Raw genomic sequence first — 22,790 nt, forward strand, 5'->3', positions numbered from 1 at the left:
AGGAAATGTAGAATAGATAAATGTCAGCTGGGAGAAGGTGACAACGAAGCAAACAGATAAAATTTAATTGGGACAGTCAACTAGTCGGAGAATAGGAAAAGGGAGGGATGGAGAGCAAGGGTTACATGAAGTTAGAGAAGTCAATATTCATACCACTGGGGTGTAAGCTGCCTCCAAGCTCCAGAGACCTGGTTCAGTCCTGGCCTCCGAACACATCTGTGTCGAGTTATGCGAGTCTTCTCTGTGATCGCATAGGTTTGCCCGTGTGATCTCATTTCCTTCCACATCTCAGAGATGTGTGGATCGCTGAGTTCATTGGCCACTCTAGATTGCCCCTAATGTCTCACTCTTCCTAGCATTCCATCCCATAATGCCCAAAGAACTCAGTGCCACCCTCCACATCCCAGCTGGAAGCTCTTTGTTCTTCTGGAAACCAAAAGCAAATGTTAACAATTGAGTTTAATTATGCAATCAAAACTCATTCCCTTCGGCCCTGAGCAATTCGATAGAGCAGCTACCTGTCCACAAGGTAATCTTTTCTTCAGTGCTAACACATTCAGCTCCCTTTTAAAAGAACTCATCAAGTCTGCATTTGCTGTGTCTCCTGGATTAGTCCTTTGTCAGCAATAACCTTTTACTATTACTATGACAAAACTACCTATAAAAACATGCCTGAAAAATGTTCCCCAATTGGTAGCACTAAACATACGGTGTAATAGCACTAGCATGTTGTATTCCTCATATCAATTTGATTTAATTGACTTCAACTAAATGAACTCCGGAGACTGAATACAAAGTGCTGATATGTTTAACATTACTGACTAGGCATGAATTTCAAGGCAACACAATCTAGTCCTTTCTTTATCTTCAAAACATTAGAAATTTACAGCCACCTTTTTACAATCTCAGTTCAGTTTAGTTTATTGTCACGTGTACCGAGATACAGTGAAAATCTTTTGTAGCGTGCTAACCAGTCAGCAGAAAGACAATACATGATTACAATCGATCCATTTACAGTGTATAGATACATGATAAGGGATTAATGGTTTGTGCAAGGTAAAGCCAGCAAAGTCCGATCAAGGATAGTCCGAGAGTCACCAAAGAGGTAGATGGTAGTTCAGCACTGCTCTGTGGTTGTGGTGGAATGATTGAACAGCCTGATTAGTGGGCCACAGGTCTCGTCGGTCGCGCTAGGCCTCGCTGCTCGGGTCCTCGCCGCACCAGGAGTCGATGTGGTTGGTCTTCGGGTGCCAGGAGTCGAAGTAAGGACAGAGCTGAAAGGAGTTTAAGAAGATCATTGTTAAAGTAAGAAACGTTGCTGTAGGAATGGGTGGCACGGTGGTGCAGCGGTAAATTTGCTGCCTTACAGCACTTGCAGAGCCAGAGGCCTGGATTTTATCCCGACTACGGGTGCTGTCTGTACGTAGTTTGTATGTTCTCCCCATGACCGCGTGGGTTTTCTCCAAGATCTCCTAGGTTTTCCTCCCACACGCCAAAGACGTACAGGTTTCTAGGTTAATTGGCTTCGGTTTGTATACTTGGTATAAGTGTAAATTGTCCCTAGTATGTGTAGGATAGTGTTAGTATGCGGGATCGCTTGTTGGTGCTGACTCGGTGGGCCGTGCTGACTCTCTAGACTAAACTAAAAGAGATTTAAAGGTGTGGAGCGATTGGAATATGAGTTTGTAGATCTGCCTCTGTGGCTAGTACACAAATAGTCGCCTAGGTTGGGCTCCATCTTGGTGCTCAACCTCCTAATTACATCATATTTGACAAATAATAAATAAATTAATGATAGCATTTTAAATAATTGTCTATCTAAAGTCACAGAACAGAGGGCCGCAGTTACTGTATATTATTTATAATGGTATCTGGATATGAGTTCAATCCTTTTTTATTATTATAATTTACCAAAAGTTATTCAGGGATTATAAAGTTGGGAACACTCACAGAATAAATTCCATACATAATAACCCTCTGATGCATATTATCTATATATTCCATCATTCTAAGCCATAATTTAAAATCAGTCAAATATGTCCCAACATTATGTGAGTAATTCTCTCGCTATGCCAACTGTCTATGCCCCATTTACAGACTATAATATAGCTAAATTACTAAAAGAGATGAACTGCTGCAGTTACACGATGAATTAGAACATGAATCAGTCTCGTTGTCGAATTAATGTTATCGGGGACAGTTTCCTTCTGACTGAGTTGCAGCAGCTGAACTCAAATTAACATCTTGGATTACAGTTGAGTTTTCTTTACCAAGATTTTACAGATGACTATTCCATATCGGGATCCAGAGGATATAAGTTTAAGGTGAAGTGGGGAAAGATTTAATAGGAAACTGAGGAAACAATTCAGTGGTGGACCTGTAATGGACTTCAAGGAAGAACCGAGAGGCCGGTAACAGATTATCAGAAATTTGAATTACTACATTTTGGTTGGAAGAATGGAAAGCTGCAAAATAAACTTGAGGACACCGTTCCAATAGAAGTGCAAGGCCAGAGGATAATGGGGTGTGTATGTGCCCAGGTCATTGAAGGTGCGGGTTGAGAAGATGGTTACAAAACATCCTGATCCACTGGTATGACTGCAGGAGTCTTGGTAAAACAATGGCTCAGCCACAACACTGTACTTTAGGAAATAAGTGAAGATTTTGGAGAGATACAGAATACATTTAGCAAGATGGGATACTTTAGTGAAGTGGATAGATTTGAATTGTTCCCCTTTATCACAGAAAATATTGCAAGGAGATCTGATAGAGGAAATGATACAAAGAACGAGGAAACTGCTCAGTGGCAGATGTATCAGTATTATGGTGACGTGGAATGAAGGGGATAGGAAATCAAACCACAAGTTACAAGTCCAGAACCAGGGGTCACAGTGTAAGAATAAGGGGTACGCCATTTAGTACTGAGATGAGGAAAAACCTTTACACCCAGGAAGTTGTGAAGTTGTGGAATTCTCTGCCACAGAAGGCAGTGGAGGCCGATTCACTGGATGGTTTCAAGAGAGAGTTAGATACAGCTCTTAGGGCTAACAAAATCAAGGGATATGGGGAGAAAGCAGGAACGGGGTACTGATTTTGGATGATCAGCCATGATCATATTGAATGGCGAGACTGGCTCAAAGGGCCAAATGGCCTACTCCTGCGCCTATTTTCGATGTTTCTATATTTTTTTAATATGTTTCTAAAACATTTTTACAAAGTGATTGGCTAGGGTCTGGAATGTGGGGCCAGAGGTAGATTCAATTGAATTGAATTGAATTGAATTGAATCCTTTATTTGTCATTCAGACCTTTCGGTCTGAACGAAATGCTGGAAATTGTAGTGTTTAAAGGAGTAATGGACTGAGGGGAGAGAGTGGGTGTGCTGGGACTGTTTGGATAGCTCCTACACGGAGCTGGTAACTATCTAATGGGCCATAGAGTTAGCTTCCTTGCTTTCACTGTTCTTTCTGTGGGCCTATCGAAAATTTCATTCAAATGATCCCTTCCACAGCACCACGATGAATCATCAGGCAAAATGAAGTCCTTGTGTGGGAGTTAAAACCGTAATTTCCTGTTATTGAATTCCATATTGAATTAATATTTTTGTAAAAGGGGTGAATTATGTTTGTCTTCCAGCCTCTTTCATGAAATAGCCTTGGCTAATTGATGAAGTCTTCAAATCGACAGAGGACTGAAATTGCCATTGATCTTATCCCTTCCATCTCCATTGAAGCTGCAATCTCTTTTCTGTAATGTGCATTCAACAGTAAAAATAAAAGACATCTTTTATGGTAAGTTCTACTGACTCTTTGATGGTATGAAAGGATATTTCTTTCAAGTGTCAATGAGCAATTTTGACACGAGCTCCTTTGGTATGCCAGGCTGTGGATCCTTCAGTACGATTTGTATAAGTGGGGACAGCCCATAACCAGAGCAAGGGAGTTGAAATATCAGCAACTTCCTCACTGGAAAGGCCTGGGTTGTAAATGGCTGCAAGCCCTGATGTATTGTTCCAGACCAGGGGTCACAGTTTAAGATTAAGGGGTAGGCCATTTAGGACTGAGATGAGGAAAAGCCTTTTCACCCAGAGAGTTGTGAATCTGTGGAATTCTCTGCCACAGAAGGCAATGGAGGCCAATTCACTGGATGTTTTCACGAGAGAGTTAGATTTAGCTCTTAAGGCTAAAGGAATCAAGGGATATGGGGAGAAAGCAGGAACGGGGTACTGATTTTAGATGATCAAGCCATGATCATATTGAATGGCAGTGCTGGCTCGAAGGGCTGAACGGCCTACTCCTGCACCTATTTTTCTATGTTTCTATGTTTTTAAGGCCTGATGTATTGTTTAATGTAGGATGGAGCCATGAGTCTTCACATAAAGATCATCAAAGAATTTCTTGATGCGATATGAGCAAAGTGGGTAAGAGTGATCGGAAAGACAGTGGTGTTCAGCTGCTTGGTGAATATGAGGACAAACGCCCACTGGTAACAAAAACTTAAAATGCTGGAAAACCTAGCAGGTCAGCAGCATCTGTGGGAATAGAAACTGTCGCTTTTTGTCTTTCTGACAAAGGATCACAAAACCGAAACTGACTGCTTCTCCTTCCACAGATGCTGCCGAGCCTGATGAATATTTCCTGCATCTTCTGTCTTTGTTTCAGACTTCCAGCAACTGAGAATCTTTTCATTTTCAAATATCCATGTGTGATGCTCCTTCAAAAATAGAAATATTTGTATTGATATAACACTTCTCCCAATCTCAGATCTTAGTGTGGTTGGCTTTCACCCAATGAATTACTTCTGATTATAACTATTGATGTGGCTCTTTAAATAACACCCCGGGAGTTTAGTTTTAATACAGTTCACTCTCGAGATATTGGAAACAGACCCTTTGGCCTGCTGAGTCCACATCTACCAGCAATCACCCGTACACTAGTTCTATCCTACACACAAGGGCAAATATGCAGAAGCCAATTAACCTGCAAAGCGGGACTTCTTTGGAATGTGGGAGGAAAGCAGAGGATTTGGAGAAAACTCATGCAGTCACGGGGCGAATGAACAAGGTTCGTACAGACAGCACCCACAGTCAGGACCGAACTTGGGTCTCCAGTGCTGTAAGGCAGCAACTCTACCGCTGTGCCACCGTGCCACTATACCTTTCAATTTGAAGCGGACCGGACTATGCATGAAGAATGGTTCGAATGAGGTATTAGTCAGGCAAGTAGTGGAAATGGAAATGTATTAGGGTAGGAGAGCACTCTTGGAAAAAATTTGCTGGAAAGCTGTGGAGAAGGAAAATAAATCAATGCTGCAATGCAGAAACTAACTGAAAATGCACAAAAAATACAAGTCCTGACAAGGCAGCTACACTTGACCAGTTTGTTTGAAATGGCCTCGAGATGTGCAATGGGAAGACATTCAACTGACGTATAATGATTTATTACCCTTGAAACTGGAGGGCAACCATTCATCTAGAATGCCAGTAATGTCCGGGACACAATGCTATTCCAAATCATTGAAACAGCTTCTGCATTAGCAGAAACAGAAGGCAGGATGCAGGCTTCCAACCTACAGATGTTGTGCAAATTTTGTGAAATGGTTTGTTCCCAAGAGAATTAAGCTTGTAAAAAAAAATATTCCATCACTCAAGAATTCCAATTTAAAAAAATAAACACTTTACTTTAGACTTTACAGATACAGTACAGAAACTGGCCCTTCGGCCCACCGGGTCTATGTCGACTAGCGATCACCATAAACTAGCACTATCCTCCTACACACCAGGGACACAATTTTAACCAAAGTCAATTAACCTACAAACCTGCACATCCTGAGGGTGTGGGAGGAAACTGGAGGAACCGGAGAAAGCCCATGCGATCACAGGGAGAATGTACAAATTTCATACAGACAGTACCCACAGTTAGGAACAAACCCAGATCTCAGGTGCTGTAAAAGGCAGCACCTCTACCACTGTGCCACTGTGCCATTGTATTTTATAATGATTTAAAAAAACACATCTGTATCTTTGGTATCGAAAAAAAATTAGTTTGCAATTAAATTCAAAGTTATATAAATAAAACATACGCATAATGTAGTCTTTATTCACCAGATGAAGCATTCAAGGCTCTGAGGACCTGATGAGATGCCACGAGCTTCCCCCACATGAAATAGTCATGCCAGCAATGAGGCCAGATTTAATTTCTATCAGAGGGCCATAAGTTTTCAAGACTCTTCCTGAAAGTGAAATGGAAGCAGAATATTCTTCGTGCCACACTGTGATACACAAGAGTGAGGAATATTACTCTGTGTAGACGGGAACATGGAGCTGAGGTAACAACCGTGATCTTACTGAATGGCAGAGCAGGTTCAAAGACCTGCAGGGCGGCACGGTGGCACAGCGGTAGAGTTACTACCTTAAAGCCCTGTCCCATGATACAAGTTCATTCCAAGAGCTCTCCCGAGTTTTTAAAAAATCAAACTCGTGGTAAGCACGGAGAATGAACGTAGCGGGTACGTCGGAGCTCGGGGACGTCTCTTATCGGCTCGTAACGCTAACAGCAGGTACTCGGGAAGACTCGCTAACGGCAGGTAAGCACGGGAAGACTCGTGAAGATTTTTCAACATGCTGAAAAATGTCCACGAGATCCCCGAGTACCGACGAGCGGCCATTACCGTAAATCTCCGAGTTCGAATCAGGGCAAATTCATGAGAGCTCTTGGAATGAACTCGTACCGTGGGACAGGGCTTTTACAGCGCCAGAACCCCGGTTTCTTCCTGACTATGGGCGCTGCTTGTACAGAGGTTGTATGTTCTTCATGTGACCCACGTGGGATTTCTCCGAGATCTCTGGTTTTCTCAAACACTCCAAAGACATACAGATTTATAGGTTAATTGGCTTGGTGTAATTGTAAATTGTTCCTAGAGTGTGTAGAATAGTGTTAGTGTGCAGGAATCGCTGGTTTGTGTGGCAAAGGGCCCATTTCCACGCTTATCTCCAAAACTAAAACCAAAAACCCACATGTTCTTCTCCTCCTTCTCTTTCATGGTGGCTTTGAATATCAAGGAAGTGACAGGGAAGGAAAAGGTTGGGTTGCCATTGGTGTTTGGGTGGTGCCAGTGGTGAATCTGAGCACAATAGAGTTTGGAGTGTTGAAGCCAGGGCATCCTTGGCCTGACTGTTCCTGGATGGCTGACAAACATGGGTCAGGTAAACGGTCATTCAAAATCTGAAGCGCTCTCTTTTCAATCGTAAGCTCCCTATCGAAAAACATGACATGCTCCACCATGCTGTCAGCTCTCATGCTGCACGCCATTAGAATCATCTGAAGATGGCTATCACCTTCTCAATAGAGATTAATCCCTCCAAAGGATGTTGTGGGGACATTACGTATGCAGGCGGCAGGAGGAACTCACGGTGGCGCAGCAGCAGAGTTGCCGCCTTACAGCTCCGGAGACTCGGATTTGATCCTGACGATGGGTGCTGCCTTTATGAAACTTGTATCTTCTCCCTGTGACAATGTGGGTGTTCTCCAGGTGCTCCAGTTTCCCACACTCCAAAGACATAAAGGTTTGTAGGTTAATTGGCTTCTGTAAAAATTGTAAATTGTCCCTAGTGTTAGGATAGTGCTAATGTGCGGGGTGATCGCTGGTCGGCACGGACTCGATGGGGTGAAGGGCCTATTTTCGCGCTGTATCTCTGAACTAAACTAAACTAAACTGCAGATGCTGGAATCTTGAGTAAAACACAATATGCTGGAATAACTCAGTATGTCATGTATCCTGTATCTATGGAGAGAATGGACAGATGATGCTTTGGGTCAAGACCCTTCTTGGAGTCTGAAGAAAGGTCCCAACCTGAAACGTCACTTATCCATTTCCTCCACAGATGCTTCCTGACCTGCTGAGTTACTCCAACACTCTGTGTTTATTATTGAGTAGATGTAAGGGTATGGTGGAAAGCCTAACATGGAGGCCTGTGTGAAGATGGGAGTAAACAGGGTGAATAAGAGTTTTAAATTAAATTGAGCAGCTATCTAAGTTACTTTGACCCGAGTAAAATTTCCCACAGTTAATTAAAAGGGAAGTGTTGGGTGAATATTGTTATAAATTATGATTTCTCACCTACCTCCATCTCCACCTCAAACCTTTAAGCCTCTCTAATTTGATAAGGATAGCCAAGTATAAGACAGTGAACAGGCACACAATGAATTAAAAATCTTCAATAATTCAAAAGAATCTGCCAATCAAAAATATTTCAGCAAATTATAGATAATGTTTTCTTCTAAATGCAGTATATCAGCTCTTCCCTACGGCAACTGTCCAGAAAATATATAAATGACACTCCCTAAGGGTTCTCTACAATATCATTTCCTCCATCATATAATTTAATGTGATTTTTTCAGTTACAGTCATTTCAATTTCCATTAATTTTATACTGCAATTTAATTTATTTTACCCTCATTTCTTTTAACTAATGTTCCCTTTACTCTGAACATCGCTAGGAATAAATAATATTCTTCCATCATAGGCACACTTTGTAGACTTACTGCGGGTAATGTCGTCGCAAATTTGCTGCAATGTATTAAGAGCCGCTCTTCCATCTGAGGTGTGTCTGTCAGTTAAAGGGAATTGTTCAAGAGGCTTAAAATCTTCATTGCTTCAAATGTGCCAACAGGTGATGATGATGGCAAGAATAGACTCCAGTTAACCTTTCAATGTTGCCCCCTACTCATGATGGCTAGTTTAGTTTAGTTTATTGTCACGTGTGCCGAGGTACAGTGACAAGCTTTTGTTGCGAGCCAACCAGTCAGCGGAAAGTCAATACATGATTACAATCAAGCCATTTACAGTGTACAGATACATGATAAGGTTGGTCCATTATCTCCTGGTACCGCATCCCACCCACCATCACATACATACAGTTGTCTCTCCTCCCCACAAATGTGCTTTCAAATCAAGGGAAATTCCTGTCTCGAGCCCTTCAGACAAAGATCACATGGAAAACATGAAATAACTCATGGGTTAGATTGAGTACAACTGTTTCTTCTGACAGGATTTCTTGTAAAGAGGCATCATTGTAAATTAGTTGCCAGACCACTCAAAGGATCTATTTCCAAAATGTGTTAAAAACCTGCTGAGGTAGAGAGTCAATTGAGATGTTCAGAAGTTCATAGTGTTAATGGACATGGAAGCAAGGTGGATAGATGACTGAAACTGAATGGGAGAACAACCTCCAGAGAAGAAACTTTTCTTTGACACCACAAAATATGTTACTGCAATTAAACACTTGACGATAATGTAAAGGTGTCCAGTTTGCAGTGTGGAAGAGAAATAGCCCCAGGCAACGACACAGTTTCTCATTTCTTGAGCTAAGCTTCAAGGAAACATCCTTCCAGTCTATGATCTAGTGAATGGTGAAAGAGGCTCAAGAGACCGATTGGCACAACTAATGTTGCCATCTTCCTCTTAGTTTAGTTTAGTTTAGAGATACAGCGTGGTAACAGGCCCTTCGGCCCACCGAGTCCATGCCGACCAGCGATCTCCCGGCAGTTACACGATTCCACACACACCAGGGACAATTTACAATTTTACAAAGCCAATTAATCTACAAATCGTACGTCTTTGAAGTGTGGGAGGAAACCGGAGATTCTGGAGAAAAGCCGGGCAGGTCACGGGGAGAACGCACAAAACTCCATACAGATAAGCACCCGTAGTCAGGATAGAAGCCAGGTCTCTGGCGTTGTAAGGCAGCAACTCTACTGCTGCACCACCTTGCCGCCCACTTTGTTGTGACTCCATGAACTCCCAAGGCCATCTGTTCTTGGCTGATTGTGTTCACTATTCGTTTCCATTCACATTAATCCTCACTTTGTTTAAAATGCAGTTCACACAGTATTGCATCCCCATACATATATATTTCTTCTCCATAAAATAATTTACAGTGATTCCCATCTGGATTTTGCCTTCATTTTATTCTCAACATAAATTCTGATCATAAACTACTTGGATGAAGTTTCTCCCTGGAGTCACTTCAGCATCGGGTATCTGACCTGAATCTGATGATGAGCACAAAACTAAACTATGGAAACAAATAAATCAAGGCATTTCTCCAGCAAGCATGGTGTTTCTGCAACTTGTAAAGTGGCTCAGCGCCCTGAAGGTTCAAATCGCACTTTATAAACATGAGGGTGTTCTGCCAGACCCAGAAATGAGTATGTATCGCATTCTTTCTCCGTGGTGCCAAATTAATTGCAAACCCTACAGCAGATAATGGGCTCGATCGTACTTTAGCAGACAGTTCAGTAAAGAACTGCTCATCAGCCCCTCAACATGAACTGCCTTCCAACACCCACATCCCTACACTAAGCGCCTTGAATATTAGAAAGGCGCTATATAAATCCCATCCATTATTATTATTACACTAACACACATAAGGGGCTATATTTTCAGTAATTAAGAAGATTTTAGGAAGATATTCATGAGTCAGGCCTGAATTCAGCACAGATTTAAAAGGTAAAATATAAAAAATCTGGTGTTCCATCTGGATCATACTGTTAATATTAATATTTTATGAAACACCAAATTACAATGTAGACAAGGTTTATCAGGCCTGCAGAGTGAAAATACTTACTTTTGTTAGCAATCATTACAATTAGCTGGGCAATGTGTTTCATTGATATTTTGCATGTCAATCCGTAGTTTATGAGGATGTTGCCAGGGTTAGAGAGTCTGAGCTATAGGGTAAGGTTGAGTAGGCTATTATTACTCTATTCCTTGGAGCGCAGGAGGATGAGGGGTGATCTTATAGATCATGAGAAGAATAGATCAGGTACATGCACAGAGTATCTTGCCCAGTAGGTGAATCAAGGAGCAGAGGATATAGGTTTAAGGTGAAGGGTAAAATATTTAATATGAATCTGAGTTTAGTTTAGTTTAGTTTAGTTTAGTTTAGTTTAGTTTAGTTTAGTTTAGTTTAGTTTAGTTTAGTTTAGTTTAGTTTAGTTTAGTTTAGTTTAGTTTAGTTTAGAGATACACGGTGGAAACATGGCCATCTTGCACACCGGGTCTGCCCCGACCAGCGATCCCTGCATGTTAACACTCTTCTACACACACTAGGGCTAATTTTTACATTTACCAAGCCAATTTTCCTTCATACCTGTCCATCTTTGGAGTGAGGGAGGAAACTGAAGATCTTGGAGAAAACCCATGCAGGTCACAGGGAGAACGTACAAACACCGGACAGACAGCGCCCGTAGTAGGGATCGAACCTGAGTCTCCGGCGCTGCAAGCTCTGTAAGGCAGAAACTCTACCGCTGCACCACAGTGCCGCCACAATGTGTGGTGGGTATATGGAACAAGCTGCAAGAGGCGGTAGTTGAGGAAGTGACGATCGCAAGTTTAAGAAAATGTTTAACAGGTACATGGATAGGACAGGTTTGGAGGGATATGGGCCTAAGGCAGGCAGGTGGGACTAGTGTAGCTGGGTCATGCTGGCCGGTGTGGACAAGTTGGGTCAAAGGGCCTATTTCCATTCTGTATCACTCTATGACTCTTTGTTAACTCTTTAAGGGAGTCATACAGTCACTGACTACAGCACAAATGGAGGTAGCTAGTGTAGAGCCACTGCCTCACAGCTCCAGCAACCCTGGTTTAATCCTGACTGGTGCCGTTATTCTCTGTTTTGTCCTAATCTTTAGCCTGTACACTTCCAGAAAAAGCCACGTGTGAGATATCCCGCCATCCCACTTTTTGTTGCTTGTAGTTCTTTCCCTTGAAGAACCAAACAACATCACATTATTAAAGCCGATTTGGTTCAATTCCTGACATGCTTGCTCCTCAGCCAGAAGACCACATGATACCATGTTGGCACTCCAGTTCGAGTGCTACTATTATTCATGTAGTGAGCCCCCATTCCGATGAATCTGGTGAATATAGCTTAGTTTAGTTAGGTTTAGTTTATTATTGGCACGTGCAGAAAATATTACAATCAAGCCATCCACAACGCACTGATACATGATAAAGGGAATAATGTTTAGTGAAGTAAGATAAAGGATAAGGGGCACAACATTTAGTGCAAGATAAAGTCCAAAAAAGTTGAATATTGAATATGCCGATTGGGCAGCAAAGTGCCGCAGTGATGGAGATGCTGCCGTACAGCGCAAGAGACCCGCGTTTGATCCTGACTATGGATGCTTGGCTATACCTAATTTGTACGTTCTCGCCATGACATGCGTGGGTTTTCACCAGGATCTCCGGTTTCATCCCACACTCCAAAGACGTTCAGGTTTGTCGGCCAATTGGCTTGCTATAAATGTAAATTGTCCCTAGTGTGTGTAGGATAGTGTTAATGTGTGGGGATCACTGGTCGGTGGGGACTCGGTGGGCGGAAGGGCATGTTTCCGCATTGTATGGTGGCACAGCAGTAGAGTTGCTGCCTTACTGCGCTTACAGCACCAGAGACCCTGGTTCAATCCTGACTACTGGTGCTGTCTGTATGGAGTTTGTACGTTCTCTCAACGACCACGTGGGTTTTCTCCAAGATCTTCGGTTTCCTCCCATATTGCAAAGACGTACAGGTTTGTAGGTTACTTGGCTTGGTATCATTGTAAATTGCCCCTGGCGTGTGTAGATAGTGTTAATGTGTGGGAATCGCTGGTCTGTGCGGACTTGGTGGACCAAAGGGCCTGTTTCCCCACTGTATCTCTAAACTAAAATAGCTAAACTAAACTAAATTATAATTTAAAGGCCTCCAATGAGATGGGATAAGTTATCCCATCACAATATTAGAAGGTACTGTAAGTGTTGAGCTCATTCTGATACACTGGCACACACTGCAACCTGAAGCAATTGTCAGCTGGCTCCTCATCTCATAGCACAAGTGGATCTTTGTTATGTGCATCATTAGTTTTCATTTGCTGTGAAATGGCTTGGGATCATGTTTTCCCTGATGCTGAATGCGCGAAGAATAAACAGACCTCATCATTGCAAAGTATGCAACTGAGTTCGCAAGCCTAATATTCCAAGGGCCAGAAATCACTTTCTATCTTCCTGCAGACCTTCATCATAATTAAATTTTACCTGGGAAGCGTTGCCCTTTTAACTCCTCTCTGTCCTGTTAACTACTATTCATGTTTCTGAATTTCATCCGACATTGAGGAACTTAGAAAAATACACAAAATCTATTGGTGATCAATTGAACAATTCAAATAGATCATTATTATTGAAAATTTAAACCAAAATCTAAAATATTTGATCCTTTTAAGAAATAAAAATGTGATATTAGACTCAATTAATTAAAAAGACGGGCTGCACAATGGTGCCCCTGGGAGATCTGCTGCTTCACAGAACCAGAGACCTGGATTCAATCCTGACCTGTCTGGAGTTTACATGTTTTCACCGTGACTCCATTGAGGTAGATGATAGGTCAGGACTGCTCTCTAGAGGTCAATTGACCTCTGTAAAATGCCCCTGGTGTAGAATGAGAAAGTCGGGTAACAAAGGACTAGTGTGAATGGGTGATCAATGGTCGGCGTGGATGGGACGAAGGATCTGTTTCCATGCTCTAACTTTTAACTCTCAATTCTACACTGGCCAATTTGTTTGAGGTCTGCCTCTTTGTTCAATCAGTTGGGTAAATGGACTCAAATTTTTCTAGTAAATTCTGTTCTGCCCATTTTTCACAGGTTTGTCCATTTTTCTGAGATATCCCTTGAAGTATGTGCCTCCCCTAAATACATATTGCATCACTATTTACATGTAATGTCTGAGTACATTTTGCTGTTCATATGTTATCATTGGCTCTATCAAGTCATTCATTCTTAAAGCCCTATTATATCTGATTTAGTTGCCTTTCGAGGTGTTTAGATGCCCAATATTATTTGTTGCCACAATTTTTGATTGCTTGCAGTTCAGTACTGACTAGGAATGCTCTAGGTATTTAGTTTTAAGAGTGGCAGAGTGTCACAGCTGACACAGATGCTGCCTCACAGTGCTGCAGACACGGGATAAATCCTACACTCTGGTGCTATCTGTGTGGAGTTTGCACGTTCTTCCTCTGACTGCGTGTATTTCCCTTGGATTGGTTTCCTCCAACATTGGCCACAGCAAATATTCCCTATGTGTCGATAAGTGATAGAATCCAAGGTGTAACAGAATGTAGACAGAAGGGACTCTGTGTGAGTAGGTAGTCAGTGCCGATTCGGTAAGCCAATGGGCATGTGTCTATACTGTGTCTCTCTCTGTGACCCTATGAGTCTCCAAAGGTTGGTGTTATAGAATTCTGAGCGACTCCAACTTAAATTGTTCAAAGTGGATTACAATAAGTTTATGGACATTCTGCTTAATTAGGCTGAAGCCTGTGATCAGAGTTATCTAAGGATTGTCTTGTTTTGTGGCAAATTATTCTTTAACTACTTCGGGAAATCTAATTTGATATGTCCAAACTTCCTTGAATGTAACCTCTCAGGTGTATTGAAAAAGATTGTTATGCCATGGCTTAAATCCACCGCTCTAATCCATTTGGTGACAGGGTTCCAATGTGACATTATAATCACTCAGAACATGCATTTTGGGTGGTGATTGATAATATGCAAGAGGGAAGAGTAAAAATACATTCATTGCCATTTTGCGACTGTTGCAACTGGTCTAAATGAATTCCTCTAGTTATGTCTCTGAATGTGTTCATACTCCCAAATGCCATCCAGTTATCTGCAGTAACACATTGTCCTCCCAGTCTGCACATGAATGTTGCCATGGTTCCGAGAAAAGCTCGACATTTGGCCAGGGCTTTAATTTTCATGTGAAAATCATTGTTGAATTCAAAGTCATTCTTTGTTGATCCTGGATGGATGTTGGGCAATGGCCTTTCCTGACCCCTCAGGGTCAAGGTAATAAATCCAGGAAAACATTGATGATCTGTATTGCCCACCACCTCTATCTCTATGTTTGATTACAGGCTGTCAATGTCCATTGTAAAATGCATAGCATTATCTGTAGATAGTGTACGTGTCCTAGATGAAGCCGGCCGGTGTGTGTCTGTGCCAATGGCTTGAAGGAGATCATTTACTCTGCTATCTACTGGACAATAAGAGTCTCCTGTGAACACCCCTCAAACAATAGGACAGGGGTGTCACCCACAAGGAACCACATGAGTGCTATGGTGCTATGTACCAAACAGAAGAACTAACATTACTATGTATAATACCAATAGTACTGAATATATAGATAGATAGTAAGCATCTATTAAGAGCTTTGCATCGTTTTCTTTTCTGTCTTTTTTTATGAATGAAGTTTATTTTTGCACTGGAAAAGGAAATTAGGACTCACTATCACGAGTCCAATACAATATCCACCCCTGGCTGTAATTCTTCAGGTACCATTAATGTGTCTGGCCTCTTGTGTATTGTGAGGAGGATGTAGAATTGCAAGGCTGAGAATTGTTCCCTGTTTAAGTATTCTCATAGTTGGTACATCTGGTAAATGTGGCTAGAGGTGTTGAGCTGTGTCAAAATGATTTTATTTTCCCTCTGTGCTTCCTAATCGATGGGCCCTGTCAGTATAGTGCTCTCCATTGTTTAATTGCCCATGTGCTTCCAGCAAATACTGTTGCCTGTCCACAATGACAATGTTACTGACGTTATCTAGAATCACAGTTCCATTGACTCTGTCCTCAACCCACAGTCTGAGACCACCCGCTTCTGTGATCCAAATGTGTTGGAAGGAATTGCAGATACTAGTTTACACCGAAGATGGAAAAAAATGTTGGTGTAATGCTGGTAGGCGGCACGGTGGCGCAGCGGTAGAGTTGCTGCCTTACAGTGCTTGCAGTGCCAGAGACCCTTGCAGGTTAATTGGCTTGTTATAAATGTGGATTGATAGTGTGGATGTGCGGGGATCACTGGTCAGTGCGGACTCAGTGGGCCGAAGGGCCTGTATCTGCTCTGTTTCTATAAACCAAACTTAACTCAACAGGTCAGGCAGCATTTCGAGAAAAAAGGAATAGGTAACGTTTCAGACTGAAGAAGGGTCTCGACCCGAAACGTCACCTATTCCTTTTCTCCAGACATGCCGCCCGACCCACTGAGTTCCTCCAGCATTTTGTTTCTATCTTCTATCCACTCTGAGATCCGTTCTGCAACACTAGACTGTGGTGTCCCCTGCCTCTCGTGTTATTTACCTCTGCAGAAGGGTTCACAAGTCCAAGTCAGCTCACCTCAAATGACACGATTCAGAAGGTTAGGACAGATAGACAGACGGCTGCCTTTTGCCATGAACTTGTTCATGTGAACTGAAAGAGCCAGCCCAGCCGGCAGAGAATTACAGTACTTTCCAAGGAATGACCATTTAACCTGTTCAGCCGCAAGGGGCCACAACCTGAGCTAAGATTGCCCACAACAAATCCTTTCACTTCCTCAGGGACAAGGATTATAGCAGCAGACTCAAGCATTCTGCATTCACCGCACAGGTGCATATGACAATAAACTCGCCTTGAATAAGGGGTAAATATCCAATCCTCTAAAAGGATTGGCCATTTAAAAATTGTTTTTTAATACTCTTTGTGCGCTAGTCACAGAAATAGATCAACAATCAAGCATTTCAATCGCTCCACTCTTTTAAATTCCTACTCCGACAGATCTATACACTGTAGATGGCTCAATTGTAGTCATGTATTGTCTTTCCGCTGACTGGATAGCACTCAACAAAAGCTTTTCACTGTACTTCGGTACGCGCGGCAATAAACAAAACTAAACTAAACTAAACCTAAGTTTTAAATTGTTCAAAAATCCGACATACTTACTGACAAAATATTTATTTGGTTGCCTGGGAACAGAGGGAATTGAGGCAGTTTGGTTGCCAATCTGTGGACAGCATAACAAGTGCATTGAAATGTTGAAGCCTAAATTGTAGGCTGAGTTGATGGTTAGGGCTGCTTTATGGTAGAAGCTTTGGCCAGTAGAAATGTCTGAAGAAGGGTCTCGACCTGAAACATCACTTACCCATGTTCTCCCGCTGAGTTACTCCAGCACTTTGCATCCTTTTGCTCAGTTCCTCTAATAGCTTGCTTTTTTGTTCAAGATTCCAGCATCTGAAGTCTTTTGTGTCTCCATTTCCTTTTATTCTCCCATACTAGAGTTTATTAACTATCTGGTTTCTACAGGAGTGTATTTTGTTGAAACCGCAGTTACGCTGAGGAGACAATCTTCTTCTTGCGTATGGCGTGCACAGCCTAAAGTTGTAGGTCAAGGGTAGACATCCAGGCCAGGACAGCATCATTTACTGGGTGGATGGCTTTGATTGCCCCCAGGGAAATGCCTCAGTGGGCAGTCATTCACGATGTGTGGGATGGTCTAGTCTGGATGTCCGCAGTCACAAGCAGGGCTGTCTGTCAACCCCCACTCATGCAGGGGATGGGCTGTTCTTGCATGGAGGGTGCGGATTCTGTTCTGGGTTAGCCATTGCTTGCGATGGAAGACAAAACCCTGTGGTTTCACTATGGGGTATGTGATGATCTCTCCGTTGTTGCTGGCATCCTTTCAGGCTCTATGCCACTCAGTCTTGGAGTCAAAGTCTTCCAGGGATTTAACGGAAGACCAGAAGGGTTTACAATGGGGAGACAATGGGAAGTATAGTCTAAGGTCAAGTGCATAGGCACTAGGTCCGGGGTGAAGTGTTGCCCTATGGTATTGAGTGGTACATTAGTGTTACGGGGTTAGTATCTAATCTTGCTGCATTAGCTTTCTGTCCTACTTTACAACAAATGGGCCTCTGGTCAATGTCCCGTGTCAATATCACCTACATCTTTCCTCTGGCTACACCATTTGCAATTTCAAATAATTTCAAGACCACAACCTGTACATAATCCCCACCCGTTGACTAACTCCAGCACCTTGTGTCATTTATTTTGAATATCCCAGGGTTGGTTTCTATAGGTTCTGGGTCGGGTGCCTTCTGCATTTCCCACTTCAGTTTGAATCATCCTCGGGTGGTGCTGGGCTAGTGTGCCCTGTCTCCCCTCTCTCATCCCCCTGGCTCCACAGTTGCTCCTCGCTGGTTCCCATCCCTGCCCTGCCTCCTGCCTTTCATTCCTTGTGTAGCAGAGCCCTCTGCTGGGGCTTTCCAGCAAAACGCACCCTGAGGAAAGTAATTCCTGTGGTAATCCTGGTGTCTGGTCCTCTCTTTGTGGTTTACAATCCAGTGTCCCTGACCTTCTGTTGGGTTCCTGGATTCGTGGGAAAATAGTTTTTATTTGTTTATAGGGTCGTGTGGTGGCCTCAAGTATGGATCCCACTCTCCCCATATTTTCAACCATGCAAGGTGTAGTCACGTCCATTGTCTCTGAAGTTTCTATTACTTAGCTTGGCAACTGTTTGCCTTCACTGTACCTCGGTACACTTGACAATAAACAAATCAAATCTAAAATTAATGACGCATCATCTCTGCCTCTTGATGCTTTCAAGAGAGAGCTAGATAGGGCTCTTAAAAATAGCGGAGTCAGGGGATATGGGGAGAAGGCAGGAACGGCGTATTGATTGGGGATGATCAGCCATGATCACATTGAATGGCAGTGCTGGCTCAAAGGGCCGAATGGCCTACTCCTGCACCTATTGTCTATTGTCTATATCTCAGGATGAGCTCAACTACCTTCCCCTCTTTTGAAAGCATCTACATGAGGTTATCACGAAGGATAGCAATCTGGACCATGCCCTCTTCCTGCTTTTACCATTCAACAGGAGGTTTAGTTTAGTTTACAGCGCAGAAACAAGCCCTTCGACCCACCGAGTCCGCACCGACCAGCGATCCCCACACATTAACATTATCCCCTACACACACTGGGAACAATTTACACTTATACCAAGCCAATTAACCTATATACCTGTACAGCTTTGGAGTGTGGGAGGAAACCGAAGATCTCGGAGAAAACACACACTGTCACGGGGAGAGAGTACAAACTCCGTACAGCCAAGCACCTGTGGTCCGGGATCGAACCCAGGTCTCTGGCGCTGCAAGCACTGTAAGGCAGCAACTCTACCGCTGCGCCCCCGTGGCCCCCCTTGTATGACTGCAAGATTTTGAGGACCCTCTGTACAAAAGGTGTTATATTTTAATCGCAATAATCAGATGCTGCTATTCTATTTCACATTTAAGAATGTTAGAATTTAGAATCTATTCCGAACGTTACGCGACACTGCCCTCTAGGTGGCACTGCAGTGTTAAAATTGTGGTATTAAAAATCCACAGGCAGTATTAATCCCACCCACTCTGGCCATTCCTATGCAGCCTCTGCTGTCTTGTTCAAGGTCATACAGTGCCTTTCCAGAATGGATAACGTTTTTTTAAACTTTCAGTTTCATTTTCAAGTTTTACATATCTTGAGCGGAATAGATGAATGGACAGAATGAACAGACAATGGGGTGAATGGAAGGAGTCTTTTACCCAGTGTAGGGGAATCAAGAACCAGAGGATGTGGCTTTAAGTTGAGAGGGGAAAGACTTAAGAACGAACCTGAGGGGCAACCTTCTAATACATAGGGTGGTGAAAATATGCAACGAGCTGCCAGTGGAGGTAGCCGAGACAGTTAAATAACAATATTTAAAAGACATTTGGAAAGGTTTAGAGAAATATGGGCCAAACGTAGGCAGTTGGGACTCGCGTAAATTAAGCATCTTGGTCGGCATGGACAAGCTGGGCCCAAGGGTTTCCATGCTGTATGATTCCATGAATCTAATTATGACAGTGATGCCTTAGTCTAGTATTAAATATTCATCCCACTTGTGAGAGACTCTTGTGTTCTTGGTGGTAGGCCCACTCCATTCAAACATTTAATAATCAATATGGTTGCTTTGATGGCTAATCCTTTAACTCATTGTGGGCAGCCACAGTGGCTTAGCAATAGAGTTGCTGCCTTACAGCGCTTGCAACGCCGGAGACCCGGGTTCAATCCCGACTACGGATGCTGCCTGGATGGAGTTTGTACGTTCTGTGGGTTTTCTCCGAGATCTTTGGTTTCCTCCCACACTCCAAAGACGTACAGGTATGTAGGTTAATTGGCTTGGTGCATGTGTAAATTGTCCCTGGTGTGTGTAGGATGGTGTTAATGTGCAGGGATCGCTGGTCGGTGGGGACTCGGTGGGCTGAAGGGCCTGTTTCCACGCTATATCTCCAAACTAATCAAAACTAAACTCTCCCAATACCTAGGTGGTCCCCATTCGCTTTACATATTCACCCAATTAACATAAACACCAGAATTGTCCGCTCATCTTGGGACCTGAACGGTCTCATGTTCTGACTCTCCACATTTTCATCAAATCCTCCCGACTACGCCAGAACGGGGTTTGATTGGAGTCAGGCAGCACCATGTTTGGTACCAGCAGACAAAAGGAAGGCAGCAACAAACTTGCTCTCACATCACAATTACCCTCGAGGAAGAATATTATTCAAAAGCAGCAGTAAACTCCCACGCCAACAGTGATTGGAAAGTTCCAAGCTCTCCGTTCCATCTTGAGATGCATTCTGTTGAATGAGCTTCCGTTTCAATGCCCTCCCTCATGCTACCTCCTATACCATGCTCCTTCACATTCTCCTTTATCGATGCAACTATTAGCAAGTGGACAGCTATCTTTCAGTAACCAGCCAGGAACCAATGATCTACAAATACTTTGGAGATGTGAAGATCATCTAAATTTTACAAAGTAACAGCAAGATTCAAAGCACCAGGTCATCCACACTGCATGTCTTGCTGCTTTGAGAAATGTCAACAATTGACTCATTACTTGGCGAATGTCTCCAGAGGGGAGAGAAAGATCATGGCTTGAAGCTCATCATTGCCATTCTCCAATGTCCATTTCTCCAATGATGCATTTGCGTCAACTTTGTGGAACAGTCAGACTTGAGGGTAGCAATCAGGACATCAGGTCTCTAATTGCACAAAATCAATACGCCAAATGGACTTGGCTTCAATTTCCACTGAGAATAAAAAGCTGAATGTATTTTGACCATTGCCAGCTGTTGCCTAAGTATCCCATTGAATCAGAATGAGATTAAGTGTCCTTCTGATTTTATCGAGTAGTCCTGATTCTCCATATTGTTCTGATTATAAATATCTGGCAGTGTACTTGATTATAAGTGTTGGTAAGTATGCTATGCATGGATTTGCAAAGTTTGTTAATGAAAAGAGCTTCTAACAATGAGAAAATGTCAGCTCCTGAGATTAATTCAAAGCATAGCAGTGTTGACCTTGAAAAGCAGAGTTTTGTAAAAATCATGAATAGCACAGTTTTTCTAAAGTTTCATGATAAAGCCCAAGCCTGGCCAAGCGAATGTCAGTGTATCTCAGTACATGTGACAACATTAAACCTTGAGTTTCTAATGAAAGCCTGTTTACTCGTGTGCATTCTCATGTCACGTGACAGAAAGTTGTTTAGATTTGAGAGCATCTAAACTTGGCTAACTTGGGGCTGCTCCTTGCTTGGATATTTAGTGTTTGAAAAGGTTCTGGGTTCTCAAGCTAATGCTTCAAAGTTTCCTGCTTACCTTGTTTCTTTATCAATGAGTTTTCACTTTATTGCGCTTTTCATTATCAGCCTGTTTGGGACTGTTCGAGATGAGAAGAACTTTTTTCACACAGAGAGTGGTGAATCTCTGGAACTCTCTGCCACAGAGGGTAGTCGAGGCCAGTTCATTGGCTATATTTAAGAGGGAGTTAGATGTGGCCCTTGTGGCTAAGGGGATCAGAGGGTATGGAGAGAAGGCAGGTACGGGATACTGAGTTGGATGATCAGCCATGATCATATTGAATGGCGGTGCAGGCTCGAAGGGCCGAATGGCCTACTCCTGCACCTAATTTCTATGTTTCTATGTTTCTATGTTTCAACAACTACTATTGCCTGTCCCCAATGATATTGCTAACGTTTATCTCCTGGTGGATTGCCTAAGTTGGCTTGGCTTCAATGATGTGGCTTCTTGTTTATCGGACCGGACCAAGCATAGACTCAGCGGCCGTTCGTTGAACACTTGCACTTGGTCGCTAAGGCCAACTGGATCTCTCGTTTGCTAACCATTTTAAATCCTCTTCCCATTCCCACATTGAAACTTTCTGTTCTGGGTTTTCTCCGTTGCTAGAGTGAAGCCGCACGCAAACTGAAGGAACAGGTCCTCATATTTGGGAGCATGGGTAGCTTACAACCAATGGTATGACCATAGAATTCTCCAATTTTAGGTAACGTCTAACAACAACCTCTCCCACATTCTCCCCCGCACCCTTACTTACCCTCCTCCCCTGTGCCCCATCTGAATTTGCACCTATATCTCTCCTCCCCTTTCATTCCTTCCTCCGGCTTCATAATTTGCAACTCTTCAATCAGTCTGTCTCACACCCTCTGCTTTAATCTTTGGCCTTTATTCCAACATGTGCCTATCAAAAGTATCCCTCACCTGTGGTCATGCTTCATCCTGCCTCAACTCTCTCCCAGCTTCCTTCTCTCCCTCCCCAACCCCTCTCCCCCCCCCCCTCCACTACTCCCCCCCCCCCCCCGTTCCCCTCCAACATTCAGTCTGAAAAAGGATCCTGCCCAGAAATGTCACCGATCCATGTTCCCCAGCGATGTTGTCTGACCAGCTGAGTCATTCCAGCACTTTGTGTCCTTTTATATAAACCAGCATCTGCAGTTTTTGTTTCTACTGCTGACCCAAGTTGTGTGAAGCTTGGATATATTCATTTGCACATTCCAAGAGCTTGCGGAAATGACAAAATTGAGTCTCTGGAAAAATATCGGCACTAAAATGTTGTTGTGGAGAGGA

General features: G+C 43.0%; 1 protein-coding gene across 1 annotated transcript in view; it reads right to left on the reverse strand.

The window, feature by feature from the left end:
- Nucleotides 1-1,190: 1,190 nt before the first annotated feature.
- Nucleotides 1,191-22,790, reverse strand: part of LOC116990297 (proproteinase E-like) — a 30,432-nt gene continuing 8,832 nt past the window's right edge. The window contains exon 8 of the mRNA XM_033047804.1: nt 1,191-1,274. Within this exon, the coding sequence (XP_032903695.1) occupies nt 1,191-1,274 (84 nt within the window). The remainder of the gene's footprint in view (nt 1,275-22,790) is intronic.

This window comes from Amblyraja radiata, chromosome 31 (genome assembly GCF_010909765.2).
Source record: "Amblyraja radiata isolate CabotCenter1 chromosome 31, sAmbRad1.1.pri, whole genome shotgun sequence".
Taxonomy (NCBI): Eukaryota; Metazoa; Chordata; class Chondrichthyes; order Rajiformes; family Rajidae; genus Amblyraja; species Amblyraja radiata.